The sequence below is a fragment of the Pangasianodon hypophthalmus genome, chromosome 10 (assembly GCF_027358585.1).
Source record: "Pangasianodon hypophthalmus isolate fPanHyp1 chromosome 10, fPanHyp1.pri, whole genome shotgun sequence".
In the NCBI taxonomy this organism is placed as follows: domain Eukaryota; kingdom Metazoa; phylum Chordata; class Actinopteri; order Siluriformes; family Pangasiidae; genus Pangasianodon; species Pangasianodon hypophthalmus.
In genome coordinates, this window is record NC_069719.1 from 5,040,358 (window position 1) to 5,055,113 (window position 14,756).

The 14,756-nt window shown below is 38.4% G+C and overlaps 1 protein-coding gene across 2 annotated transcripts in view; it reads right to left on the reverse strand.

The window, feature by feature from the left end:
- Positions 1-13,978, reverse strand: part of ugp2b (UDP-glucose pyrophosphorylase 2b) — a 30,047-nt gene extending 16,069 nt beyond the window's left edge. The window contains exons 1-3 of one of the 2 annotated variants that reach the window (XM_026944247.3): positions 13,822-13,978; positions 6,902-7,032; positions 3,266-3,373 (exon numbers count right to left, since the gene is read on the reverse strand). In XM_026944247.3, the coding sequence (XP_026800048.1) occupies positions 3,266-3,373; positions 6,902-7,000 (207 nt within the window). In that variant the 5' untranslated portion in view covers positions 7,001-7,032; positions 13,822-13,978. Of the gene's footprint in view, positions 1-3,265; positions 3,374-6,901; positions 7,033-12,906; positions 13,358-13,821 lie in introns of those variants that run through there. The other variant, XM_026944246.3, reaches the window with a different exon arrangement.
- Between the last annotated feature and the right edge of the window lie 778 nt (positions 13,979-14,756).

Genomic DNA, 14,756 nt, shown 5'->3' on the forward strand with positions numbered 1-14,756 from the left:
TGTGGGGATGTGTGTTCATTCAGCTACAAGAGCATTAGTGAGATCTATTTAAGTTTGAAAACAAAGCTATGATATGCTTCGATATTTGAGTCATTCTCACTGGCCAGTGAATCTCAGATGATATGCAAAAGTTGCTTAGCTCAGCACAGGGATACAGTGATTTTACACAATCTCTCTACGACAAACGATTGTGTCATTAAAGCTTAAAGTACATGGGTTGTGGAGGTAAAAGAGAATTAATCTGGAATCGAGTTGCATTAGTATGCCTCTTTAATTCTCTGAGGAGTTCTGTGGATTTGATTAGCTATTAAGTGTTGGGTTGAGATTAATTATTGACAAGTAACTCAGGCTTGGTCTTTTTCTGCATTAAATTTCTTCCACACTCGTATAAATTTCAAGCTAAAAGAGGCCATGAAACTGTGTGTGTGTGTGTGTGTGTGTGTGCATGAATGCTTTTTAACGTGTTTAATGAGTCATAGCTTAACTAGGTACTTTCTGGAGAAAGAAAACCTGCCATAACTTCCTTGTGTGCAAGCACTTTATTTGAATTCATTCGAATTCTGTGTTTACCTCCTTAAACAAGGCGTAATATGAAGCCGAAACAAGGACAAGCGACCCAATTATACTTAAAAGTAATAGCGCCATTTTATTAGCTTTTTTGTGGGGGCGAAAAATGAGAGATTCACATTTGACAGTGTGATTTAGGCTCTAAATATTGGAAATGTAAAATGTCAAGTATTAATATAAGACAATTTTAGCTTAAAATTAATAAAGATGTCTAGAAATATGTGAATAATCTTACATTTGTTACATAATATGAGAATATTGGATTGCTTTACATTTATATCACTCAGTTTTTCATTTACCATATGTAGAAAAATAATAAAAAAAAATCAATAAATAAATAAATTCTGCCTATTATTACCGAATAAAATCTCCAGGTAACATGGATTTCAGCTCTGCCATTACATTCATTCACTTGTGTTGCTCTAAATCCCACGCTAACCTTCAAGCTCAGGCAGAGGCTTGATGAAGACCTTGTCGTGAACATCGTGAGAGCTGCAATGATTAGCGTTAAAAATCAACAGCCACAAAATATTCTGTTCTTCACAGCGGAAAAAAAGTACAGGGTTGGAGAACACACCAGGAACACATGCTGGATTTCTTGTCTGTGGTATTTGCACAGACAGTTGTTTTGTTTTTTTTTTTAAAGGTAGGGTTTATTTTTATTCACAGATGTGGTTAAACTGGACTGGGAGCTGTTTTAAACATGTTAAGCTTGATGAATAATAGATATGACTTTGCCTTGGATTACCTTTGACACTTTTGTCCGGAGTCTGTTAGAGTAACTTGAGGTTACTCAAATCAACACTTGGAGTAAGCAACAGAAGGACAGAACCGAAGACCTTGAAAGTCGTCACATATTCCTTAAAAATTACGTATGCTTTAAATGCTGCCGTTTTTCTCCACGTCAAAGGTATGTGTTATTGAAGCATTAATTTGAAGCATTAACTTCAACATTCTGTTGTGTTCCATAGCATTAATCCCTTCTTTTATAAAAAAAAAACAAAAAAAAAAAACACTGCACTCACTTGTATTGGACTTTAAGAAGCCATATTCAATATTTAGTGTATAATATGTAAGGAATGAAACATTGGAGTGCTGTTATAGGAAAATAATCAACAACGGGATGGTGTGATGCTGCCAGAGTCACTATTACCACCAAAAAGTTGATTATTTTCCAATAACAGCATGCCCTGAAGTGTTTTATTCCTCTTATACTACAGCAACTTGCCAATGTGGTCATTTTTTATTTACTGAAATAAAATTTTATGTCTTACATTTTATTCATTTATAGTAACTTATTTAATGTAGTTTAACAGCTGCAAAACAAGTTAGTTCCTGTTATCACGTTATAACCGCTAGAAACAGTCGTTCCTTCACCAGCCTGTCTTTTTTTTTCCTCTCCCTTGAAGTAATGAGACGACAAAAAAAAAAAAAAAAAAAAAAATTGTCAAGTAACAAAGGGCCAATACTGGAGACTCCTTCCAAAAAAGATAAATGAATGATAAATGAAACTTCACCAAATTATTAGAAGAATATACTTTGTACTTACTTACTCTAATATACTTTCTGTGGTATAAACAGTTATAATGCACACACTCGAGTGCAGTGGTGTGTTTACCTGCGTGGAGCACCGCTGATGTGTGACAGATCAACAGAAATGTTCGTGATTTGTTTTCTTGTTCATTTGGATGATTGAATTTGGATAATTGCACCTTTACAAGATTAGCGAAATGCAGAAGCCCAAATCAGCCAAGACGAAATTACAGTTAGAAGATGTTAGAGGATTAATTTTGATGTTCCTCTCACACACTCCCATTTAGGAGGCCAATCATCGCTCATGATCTCTCCCAATCTCTCTCTCTCTCTCTCTCTCACACACACACACACACACACACACACACACACACACACACACACACACACACAAACATGCCTACTAGCACTGCTGCAGAATCCCCACTCTGGAAAGTGTGTGTTGCTGCTTGGTTTTAATATCAGTCCGCCTACAGTCACAGTGTGTCACGGCTCTCAGTGGGTGTTTAATAACATCGCTGAGGGTCATAATAATACGCAGGCTTGGAAAATAAAGCGTGACAGAGTCCGCACCCTACATGCTGCAGTTCTCATGCTCTCTCCCTGACTTCAGGAGGTTTCAGGGGAGCATTACTGAATTTCCTGCTTAAAGAAAAAAGGGCAAACATGAGAACGTAGAAGGGTGGAGGTGTATACTGACAACCACGATCCTGCTAGACCTAATAAAAAATGTATAACTCACAGGATGTTTTCAGTCTCATGGCATTGGCAGACCTGCCATTTACACATTTCACATGCGGCACTTTAACATCGGAGTATGCTGCTATGTGCTATCGCTTAAAAATACACAAAAAGATACAACGAAAATCTCACGATTTCCAGAGACATTTCTACGGTGCACAATATTTATCGATATTTATTAGGATCTAGCTATAGGTTTGCTAACAAATAAATTAAGGAGGAAAAATACATTCTGTAAACATGTTAACATTTTCCATTTTTAAAGATTTAGTACAAATTTCAAATCAAATCAGTATAAAAACATATCAAGATATCAATAATATCTCAGAAGTTTGGCAGAATTTAGCACCATATTGATATTATATGGTTATATTTCCCAGCTCTACGTGTACGTTTGTAAGAGGGGGTGAAACGTTTCTCTTACCGAGTCCTCTGGAGGCCTGTTGATTTTGGGCCATTCCACTGAAGGTCCTTTCACCTGCAGGAACCTGTGGAAGAGCTTCTTAAAGCCCTCAAAGTCCTTCTTACAGATCTGTGGAACAGGAAAGAGAGGCAGGGGGTTAGATATTTAGCAGTGACATGTCATTTTATTGGTGTTTAAGGTGTGATTTTAAGGCTAAAACATCATCCGTTTGCTGCAGTTTCAGATCAGAGCCTGAATCTGACAGCGTGCTTATATCATTAATTTACAAGTTTTTTTTTTATCTACTCTCTTTGCTTGAAGTTCTGCATTTTAACTAGATGTGGCATTCATGTTTTTCATGAATTTTATTTGTCCGGTACATGAACTAATCCCATTTAATCCTTTCATCATTAAGCCGGTTATGAAAGAGGCTTTGCTTCATAATTATCCCTTCACTGACACTCTGAATCAGATCATCAAACATCATTAAAACTAAAAGCAGCAAATGAGGTCTACATGGACTATGTGTATGCTTTGAACAAAAAGAACTACATTAGGTTTCATCTCCAACCACACGAAACAGAAAATCACTTGCCCTACTTCGGGACATTGCTAGTTCTGACGATGCTACAGCCATCCGTTGCTGGGAGTCCCAGAGAGCTAAACTGAGGGGCATACTCCCTCCCCTGTCAATCACAACATTATTAGCCAATCATAGGTGTCTGTGAGCTCATGTATGCGGAAGATGGTGGATAGTTTTTTTCCTCCAAGTGTGTTACGCTGCCCTGTGATGCAGCATGAGCAGCAGTTTGAAAAGATGTGGTTGGCTGGTTCGTTTCATGTGACCTGGAGGAAGCATGTGTTAGCCTTCACCCTGGGAACTGGCCAAGACCAAATTATGGAGAAAACGGGGGGAAAATGCAAATTCTACATATGTTTCCATTAAATATTGCTGTGTGAATATTCTGAATAGTAGCTGGACACCCCACCATGTTTTATTCTTCACACATGTAATACTTCCCGCTTTCTAATAAAAAATAATTAAGTCCTAATTCAGTGTTTCTCAGCGTGGCTCTTAATATACTGTCTCCTCTGTGATACAACTTTTGCATCTGGAAGGCAGTAAATCAACAGCATGAGCTGGTTTCTATCAAGCTTCGTGCCTGCGACACGCATACAGCGCCATTATCACGTTACTGTCTCTTACAAAAAACGACAATCAGGACTTTGTCTGTTGGCATATGAAGCTTTATACGCATCATTCGAAAGTACATCCATGTTAAAGTGACACTATTAATAATGCGGCCTAAAATAAAAAATCTCCTCCTTTTAAAATGGCACTCTGTGTAAATATGGATAACGCTGAATGTTCAGCCTGAGTATTGGAGTACATGAGGAAAAACTTCTTTATTATTCTTCACCACACACTCACCCACTCTAGTTTTTTTTTTCCACCTCGTGCAAGCCTTAAAACTCGCCTTTTTTAACATCTCTCCTTTCATTCAGGCGAGATTCTCTTCTGTGCCGGTTTAAACCACATGGATGGAAACCCGACTGCGCGTAGACGTGACACGTTGGTAAGTGTGTGAAGGTAGGATGTTGTAAATATCAGATGTGAAGGTAGGACAACGTAAATATCAGATGTGAAGGTGTGGTGGTTAATTAGACGAATATGGTGAAAATCTGTGTGTTCTGTACACATCTGTAATTACGTATCCACACACATGACGTCAATTCTTCTTCTGGATTGTGTTTGGGTTAGCAGGGTGTGGACCATGTACTGCAGTATCCATCTGCCAGTACATTAATGCATAAAGAGTGTGTGCGTGTGTGTGTGTGTGTGTGTGTGTGTTTTAGTGTGTGCGTAAGAGAGAGAGAGAGAGAATTGGGTGGGGTTGAGGGGGCTTAAACTCAGGCTTACACACCAGCTCAGTATGTGTCACTATGGTGAGCACTTCTGGAGCTCACTTGGAGAGGATTGTAAGACACACATGCACCCACACAACACAGGTTTATTATACACAAGTAATTATATGTACTTCTGTTATTTATATTTCTTTACATTGTTTACTGATTGCACTTCGGCACTAAGCCAGTATTTGTATTAGATACCGTTAGTGTTTTCATTTAGACTAAAACTTTTGCTAATACATCCCCAAACCCATTAGATGTATGGACATTTACAGCCTCCATCGCAGCCTCGCAGCTATTTGCACTGTTAGCACAGTTACCAAAAGGTAATTTTCAGCCTCGGGTCTTTTTTTTTTTTTTTTTTCGCTATTTCACAGCTCCAGGGTTCCCGGTTCGATCCTGAGCTCGGGTTACTGCTTATGTGGAATTTCCCATGTTCGCTCCGTGTCCCTGTGGGTTTCAAAACTGGTTCTCTAGATTCCTCCCTCCTCCCAAAAACCTGCCAGTAGCTGGACGCTAGATTGCTCCTAGGTGTTAACGTGTGTGTGTGCGCAAGGTACTCGATGATAGACTGGTGTCCCATCCAGAGTGTATTCCGACCTCACGCCTTGTTTTCCCAGAATAGCCTCCAGATCCACGGATCAGGATAAAGCACTTCCTGGAGATGAATAAATCTCACATAAAGCCTGCAATCCTTCCTACATTAGCACTGTTACCAAGGTTACAGAAGCGATGCCAATACCTGCCATAACACCAGAGCCGTACTAGCACCATTTCCATAGTGGTAAAATTACTGTGATTTTGTTCTTGGGTTACATTTGCACATTTTTTGTCCTTTTAGTATATTCCTTGGATGAAAGCAAAAGCGAAGTGTCTGTTTTTTGGAACTCCCCTGGAGCAGTTGTGTAAAGCCACAATCTCAAAATGGAGTCCAGGAACCACCAGTGGCTGTGTGAGGCATAGCTAGGGGGTCTGTTTAATTGAATGGGTTTAATCCAAACCTCAATAACACAAAAACAAGTTGGCCTACTTTGTTGGAAAAGGATTCTTCAGGGTTTCATTGGATAATGAGGTTAAGGTTTCCTTGCTTCCTAAAATGGTTCTACCTAGAACCATCTTAGCAGCTTTGTCATTTACTTCTTACTCCCCAGTGCTTAAAACAAAACTAAACTACACCACAAATATGCACACTTCAGACATTACTCATAGGCCAAAAAGTGACATCATTTCCTCCACCAGGCGATGGTTGGAAAAGGGAATAGTGTGTGGAAAGATATGCAGTTAAAAACACACAGATAAATCCACATTTGCTGCTAAAGAGCTGCTACTGTAGAGCTAGACACACCCCCTGGGGGTGGGACATATACATTCCAGAGAGTTTTTAATTGGACGAAAACAAGACTAGTACAGGATGCCTCCTCAAATCATTTTAATCATTCTCCCTTAAGTTACAAACTACAAAATTAAAACAGTATCTCCAAAAATATGTTTTCTCCAGATTTAATAGCTGTCAGTGTCCATAGTGCATCAGGGGAACTTCAAACATAAGTTAACACGAGATTGTAATTTTCTGTTGTTTAATGATTAAACAGTGCAAAATTAGTAATCATGACACTCACTGTGCTGACCTGGACTTATTTTGACAGGTTGAAGTTAAACAAGCTGAGCTAACACCTTCCTTCTCTCTCTCTCTTTTTTTTTTTAAATGATTAGCGCAGTTAGTATAATTAAGGCGGTTACGCTCACCTCAGTGTCGGCTCCTTTAGCCGTGCTCAACAGCTTCTCCAGCTCAGTGTGCATGGAGCTCTCCAGCTGCTGACGCATCACTTCCTGAAACTGAGCCATGGACCTGTCCGGCGGCACTGACTTGCTCACACCTGCAATCACATCGCAGTATAGTGTTAATCCGTCACTCTGACACAGACGTTTTCTCTGCCGTAGTGTTGCACCGCGGACAGATGGACATCGTAAATCTTGCATTGTATTCTGTGTGACCTGGAATGACAGTGTATTTGTTATATACAATGAGGCAAAAAAAAAAAAACATTGAGGGACATGCTGTTTTAGTGAAATAATCAATGTAGCTGTGGTGTAATGCAGCCTGATGTGAAGCGGAGTTATTGTCATCACCCTGAAGTTGATTATTTTCCTATAACAGTACGTCTTGAAGTGTTTTAATCCTCTTGCGCCACAGCATTTTGCAGTTTCTTATTTATCAAAGAAACAACACATAATTTTTATCAGTTTATAGCTACATTTAATTCTCTGGAACATCAACGAAACAAAGAGTTCCTGTTATCACTTACATTATAGCAGCTATAAACTTGACCAACCTCTGTTTCTGTCTTTTCCCGTGTCGGAAAACGTAAAGTTACAGCTTTAAATCTGACCGTTACAAAGCGCTGACACTGGAGACTCCTTCCGTAAACGCTGAATAAACATCGCCTCACAGAAAACTTGACCATATCAATTTAATCTGTTTATGTGGCGTACAAGTCCGTGTGCAAGTTGTTGCTATAGAAATGGTAACGTATTAGAACGGTCGCATTAATATAATCCTGTGATCTGTGTTGCAGCCGGAATTACTGTCAGAGCTGCTGTTATGGAAAATTAATCAACACCTTCTGACCAATCAGAAGAGAGAATTTAACTGTGCTGTGGAATAATTAATTCAAAATAAACATTAAATAAAAGCCATATGCCGCTGATCTGGCTGTAGTTTCTGAGGTAATCAGATGTAAAATCAGAGGAATCCTCCTGACGCAAGGCGCTAATTTAGATGTCCTGTGTTGTTTCTTATTAGAGTTTGTTTTGTGTCAGAGTTTATTGCCATACTAGCTTCAAAGGCTAGTTAATGGCAAATACAGCTATTAATCAAACATTCAGTAAAATCCAGCTTAAAAAGTCAGACATTTCTGTACAACAGGACGACTATATAAAAAGATTGTTTCTTATTAGAGAAATCCTGACAGACGTTCCTGTTCTTAACACCAGCACATCTTTGGCATTCCAGAGGAAAACCATAAAGTTTCACTCGCGATTTGGAGACTCGTCTGACTGGTTGATCTTTTGTTTTCTGTCATGTTTTTGGCACAACAGACTAAAACTACATCCACACTAACACCAAACCAGAGATTTTGGAAACCGCTCACGTCCATCATCCAGTCCTGATTGTCACGCGATCCAGCTCCAATACACTGAACACACACAGAGAGTTACTTTACTCTTGGAGATGCAGTTTTAGTCACATTCACTGAACACATCGGTACACAGTGGTGCAGTAGCCAGTCTCACAGCTCCAGGGTTTTTTCCTTCCTGTATTTTGCCTCAAACTGCTCTTAACTTCATTCTTGAGGCATTTCACATAAAAGTTGATAACGTGCTATAGCTACCTAATTGTTGTGAGCTCATGTGAGCTTTTTCGAATCGTTTTTGCATTTCCGTGGACTCAGACATGCTTGAAGACATCTTTGTTTGAAAACTGAGGTAACTTTTTTTTTTAATATCTGTAAACATATGGATGCCCCATATTTGAAGAAGAAAGAAGGAAAAAAAAAAAAAAAAAAAAGTTTTTACCTCCATTTTCAAACACAAAAATGTCTTCAAGCATGTCTGAGTCCACGAAAATGCAAAAACGAGAGTAACACTCTCCCTAGATGCACTAGACTGACCCTGACTGAGATAAAGAGCTTACTGAAGATGAATGAATAAACGAATGAATACAACACAAATGCTGCTTTCCTGCACGCACAACAAAGTATTTTGTATTGTCTTCGACTGCGCAGTCCTCTTACTGTATAAATGAACTCACTTGACCTGTCCATCTTTGCTTCTACATCAAACTGCAGAAACAAGGTGATAAGGTGTGTAAAGTGTGCATAAAATGTGTGAGAGGCAGAAACTTCCTGGTACAGGTAAAGGATGAGATGACTTTTACAAAAAAATAAAATCCTGCTCATCAGGCTTGATTCAAGAGTTTCACTGATGAAACAAACACAAAAGAATTTTTATACACAATAGGGCTGTGGCAGCTGAGGGCTTAATTTCCTGGAGCTTGTGGTCAAAAGATTGTGGGTTTGAAATCCAAGAGTCCCGAGTCCTGGAGTCTTAACCCCTGACTGTCTGGAGTGTATCATCCCTAACATCTGATTTCCTGTACAGAGCAGAATAACCATCAGGATTCAGCTATTAATCTGGTTAACACGGCTCATTGTGACAGACAATTGTCATAAGTTACTGAGATGAAATTGAAACCTTACATGCGGTTCTCTTTCAGGAGGGTGCACACCCAAAGGTTTTGCACAAGATACAATTTGCAATAAGAGTACACTAATTTCTTGAAAACTGCAAGCTCCAAATTTCCAGAAACCTTCACAGTTGTTTTTATGATAGAAAGCCAGAAGATGACTTTTGCCATCTTAGCTTTTCCCTGTGTCCCTTGTGATTATTTTTATAATCATATAGAAGCAAAAAACAGAAGCAGCAAACTACCCCAGCCCACAAAAAATGACTTAACAAAAAAAATTAAAAAAAAGAAAAAAAAGACACAATCTTTAGTAATACCTTACTAAATATGTATTAACTAAATATAATGAAATTCAAAAAAAGAAAGAACTTATTGAACACACTGCTGCAAAACATGATTTGGACTCCTCTTAGCTTAAGTGTTCCTCTGCAGGGAAACTACTGTGTTCATTATTTTGGGTTTAGAGAGAGACTCGAGGCAGGATTAGGAATAATTTACCTGCTGTGATAGACAGAATTTCTGATGCAATGCCACTCAAACACGTTTCCACGCAGGTTTAATATCAAAAGAGTGGATTTTCAGTACAGGCAATCATTTACAAACACGTGACCTACAGACGGAGCAGATTAGAAATAAGGTTGAAAATGCTGGAGTGTCACGTAAATTGAGTGAATCCTTCATTAGCTAAATATTAGTGGTGTAAACCTCAGGCTTCCACACAAGACGAGAGACTCGTGAGGCAACGATTCAATATTCACGATATGATGCGATTTAGTAGCCTCAGATTCAATATGCAAACAACTTTGTTTGGAATCTGGGTTAGGTTTACTGTTAAATCATCAGTGATGACGACGTGGAGAAAAAACTATTTTAAGTATCAGAGTTCCGGACAGATCACCTTGCTAGCCTATTTACACATCAATCATAAAATTATTCATTCTGCTTACGCACCAGTTGACTCCGTGCACGTTTGAACATAATTTCAATTTATAATCAAATATAATTAGTAATAATTGACTTGTTTTGTTGCCTTGATTCATTTCAGTCGTTGCCTTTCACACTGATGCATCGATCCAAACTGTCTGATTGTTACACCCCAACTGACTATTACACAAAATCAGATGTAAAACGGATAAATAAATGCAACCAAACAGGTGGTTTAAACATAGAAATGCTCAAGTTTGTGAATGAATGAATTTTTTTTTAAAAATCTAACAATATCTGACAAAAGATATCTAATGCTCTATCGATATCTGACAATAGCAAATGTGTAAACTTTATAACTTTACTTTTAAGCTCAAAAATATCACATTCAATTATATTTAATTCATTAGGAAAAGACAAAAATTGTGATTATGATGAAACTATGATTAATTGCCAACTCTTAATACTTAATACTATACTAACAGCCAACAAGTCTTCTAGTCTTCTCTATTTCCTGTCAAAGCACTGCCACGTGAAAGATGTGCTTCATGATATACACACACACACACACACACACACACACACACACACACACACATCATAAAGAGCCCTCTGTATGTCTGCGTTACAGGTCACAGAGCTGCAGTCGCTGTACACTGTACATTTATTCAGACTATATTAATACACAGGGTTGTGAAATACAGACCAACTTCTATGTTGCGATCATACTGCTGCATTTTACTCTTCTGATCCGCCTAATAATAATTTGTTTGAATATCATAAATTAACCTAAACACACAGGAACTCACCTGTTCGAGGCTCATATGCATAGCGCAGTCTTTTGCAGTACAGTACCGCTATAATAATTAATAATAAATAATAATTATTAGGTAAGGGATGAAACACTTGTCACTTGTCACCGACATGACGCAGAGTCACTCTTAGCGCCCTGAAGCGAATTATTTTTCATTAACAACCTGAAGTGTTTTTGTCCTGAAGTGTTTTATTCCTCTTATACCACAGGAATTTGCAACAATTTATTTTTTCCCCTTATTAAACAACGACACATACATTTCTAACCATTTATAGTTATTTAATGTTGCGTAACATCCACGAAACAAACTGGCTCCTGTTTTTATGCGTATTATAGCAGCTAAAAACAGTAATTTTGTCACCAGCCTCTCTTTTTTCCTCACTCTTTAAGTGCTAGCACTGAAGACTCCTTCCATGAATGTTAAACAAACATCTCCTCACGAAAGTATTTCACCATATCAATGATTACACGTTTTTCTTTCTTAAATAACAACACGATTCTAAAATCGGTTTATTATTATAATTATTCGTAGATTACACAGCACATTCTGCATACATCATCAGTTTCTTACTTCATTATTCTTCACACTAACGAGTGTTTTTACAGTGTTTTATTTTCCTATCGTTCGTTGCACATTAAACTTTTTGTTGGACGAAGAAAGAAAAGAGCTTTTGAACTTTTCAGACTGTTGGTCAAAAAAAAAATCTCAGCAGAAGAAAATAATTTATAGTGACGTATCATGAGCTACTATGTATTATCCACACCCAGCTCTAATGTCGTCAGCGTTCAGACACTTTTCAATGAATAATATTTTATGCACTGGTTCAAAATTCTTCGAGAGAGAATCTATGAATCGATTATTGTTCCACATTGTTATCAATGACCTCGCTGTACTTTTCTGGCAGAATCACGTGTATACTAAGTATATCGTAAAGTCCTGTGAACATTCTTATCTTACATGATACCTTTCCATCCTGTCATAAAACTCTGGGTTTGAGCACTGCCAGGGATTTAACCCTTAAATGACTATTTTAATCTTAGTCTAGTCTCTAAATGTGAATATTTATAGTATAGACAAGGGGAGCAGACCTGAAGCAGACTCGAGAAAGTGAATGAATGGAATGAATTCCTTTAAGTTGCTTCTTCTCGTTTACATATACACACACACACACACACACACACACACACACACATATACATATATATATATATATATATATATATGTATGTATGTGTGTGTGTGTGTGTGTGCACCAAAGTGCAGCAGGTCATTTACCAAAAGTTTTATAAAAGACAAACTAGAATATACCTTTTTTAAAAATTATTATTATTTTAATGCAGTTAATTAACACTACACTTGCACTTGATGCACAAAGCTTTCTACTAATTACGAGCACAGGAGAGGGGGAGCAAGCTTTTAATTAAGATTTTAACCGCGCCAAAGCCATTAAAAAGAAAAACTTAGGGGTTTCTTAAGAATTAGAAACATCGTATAATTTTACTACTAACTATATATTTTTTCCAGTCATGCCAGAAAGCAAGAGAAAGAGTAAATCCCGGTTTCGGACACCCCTACAGCGGAACATACCATTTCTCTGTGCGACTCATACTCGAGTTACTCCAGTCAGAGAGGATGAAGGAAATTATATAATTAATTATAAGACTATTAAGAAGGGTAAAGAGTTATGAAATCGTATAACTGTTTAGATTTGTTATTTTGTGAGAAATTAATTTATGAATGTGTTAAAAGCTAAACGCGTCACTCACCTTCTACGTAAAGAGACATTTTTTCTTGATAATTTACGACTTCTCTATGAGACATCCTTGTCCAAGTCCTTGTGTGAAATGAGTCTGTGTTAATTAATAATTCCAGCTTGTTTAGTCAGGGTGGGAGAGTCATTCTCAGGGACAGCCTCACCAGCTCAGGCGACGCTCCTAACTTTGGCTTTTACACCTTTTAAACACATGCCTCTCCTCTCCTCTCCTCTCCTCCGCCCACTGTGCTGAAGGAGAAGGAGGACACACACCGACCTTTACTCAGAGATTATTGTTTTTGTTATTGCTCAATAAGTACAACTGAACGCGACACTCTTTGATAAAGCGCCATAGGATGAGGTAAACCGTTTCACGTCTCAGGTGGAGAGAGTGCAAGCTGCGGCACGGCGCCAGCTGCAATTAATTATCCCTTTCACCGCCATACAGCCGGCTCCGTCCCAAATACCACCGTCCTCCCTACGCTCGCGCCCTAAATAGAAACCGCTTCGAAGCGCCGCCGTAGTGCACTACACATCCACCACGCAGCCGTTTGGAATTCGCCCGCGTCACGGCGTAACAGCCAATCGCTTGCCGGCTCTCACTTCCTGGTTTGCGTTAACCACGCCCACATTTTTCTCATGGTCATTCAAATGACACGTATCTCAACCAGAGATCACACAAATTCAGCCCTGATAACACATCAAGGAGACTGATACTGTTACATCTAACACCTCTGTTTCTTTCCACACTCAACTAGAAGAATTTAACCAAGAGTTTTTGTAATTACGAGACTGAAATCATTCACGATATAAACATCACCCGGGCCTGAAGCGGAAACGCATCCATCATCATTATCATCATCACCATCATCATCATCATCATCATCATCAAAGCACCAAAAAGCAAGAATAAGTAATATCTCCTTACTCTTGAAGGGCTGATGCTGCTGAATTTAACACACAGATCCCGAAACTCAGAGCAGTGCTAATGCTAGTCACTCCACTCCCATCCTGCAGATGATGCACGCACACACACACACACACACACACACACACACACACACACACAGGGCGCACGACCACGGAAGTGTTTGTGGCCAAGTCCTAAACGACTTCCTATTCCCTTCCCAAGTGCACTACATAGCGTAGTTTCCTAAGAATGCGAAATCCTGAAACAGAGAGCATTTCGAAATTCACAGCAGGTCTGGAAAGATGATTCAGTGCTTGATGACAGAGATGCTGCCATGTTGTGGTGCAGGTTTAAAGGGAAACTCCACCCTAAAGACACATTCAGTATGTTCATGCTGAATAATTGTGACGTTTTTCTTTTTAAATGTATTGAGTTTGGTTTGATCCTTGGTGCTGTATTTTCATTATTCCCGAAGTTAGTGTGCCGCGCTGACGTCACAGGGTGACACTGAAAATACTATAAAGAGCAGTAAACAGTAATAAATGAAACAATGTCAATATTTGGTGTGACGATCCTTCGCTTTTTGAAGAAAAATACTAGCCTCAGGTACAGTGTGTACAGTTTTATAAGGAAATGAGCTGGAAGTGTTACTGAGCATCTTGCAGAAGCAGCCACAGTTTTTCTGGAGACTTTGACTGTCGACTTGCTTCTTATTTTTGCAGCGAAACCCAGCAGCCTTCATTATGTTTTTTTGTCTGAAAAGTCTCTTATGTAATCTTATGAAAACTAATGTTTGGAATCGAAAATGTTTTTGTACCGAATCAATAATGTAGAAGTCATAAAATAAACATCTATAACAAAGTTTGTACAAAAAAAAAAACAGAGTGCCTAAGACTTTTGCACAGTACAGTGTATATATATATTATATACATATATATGTATGAACACCTGTT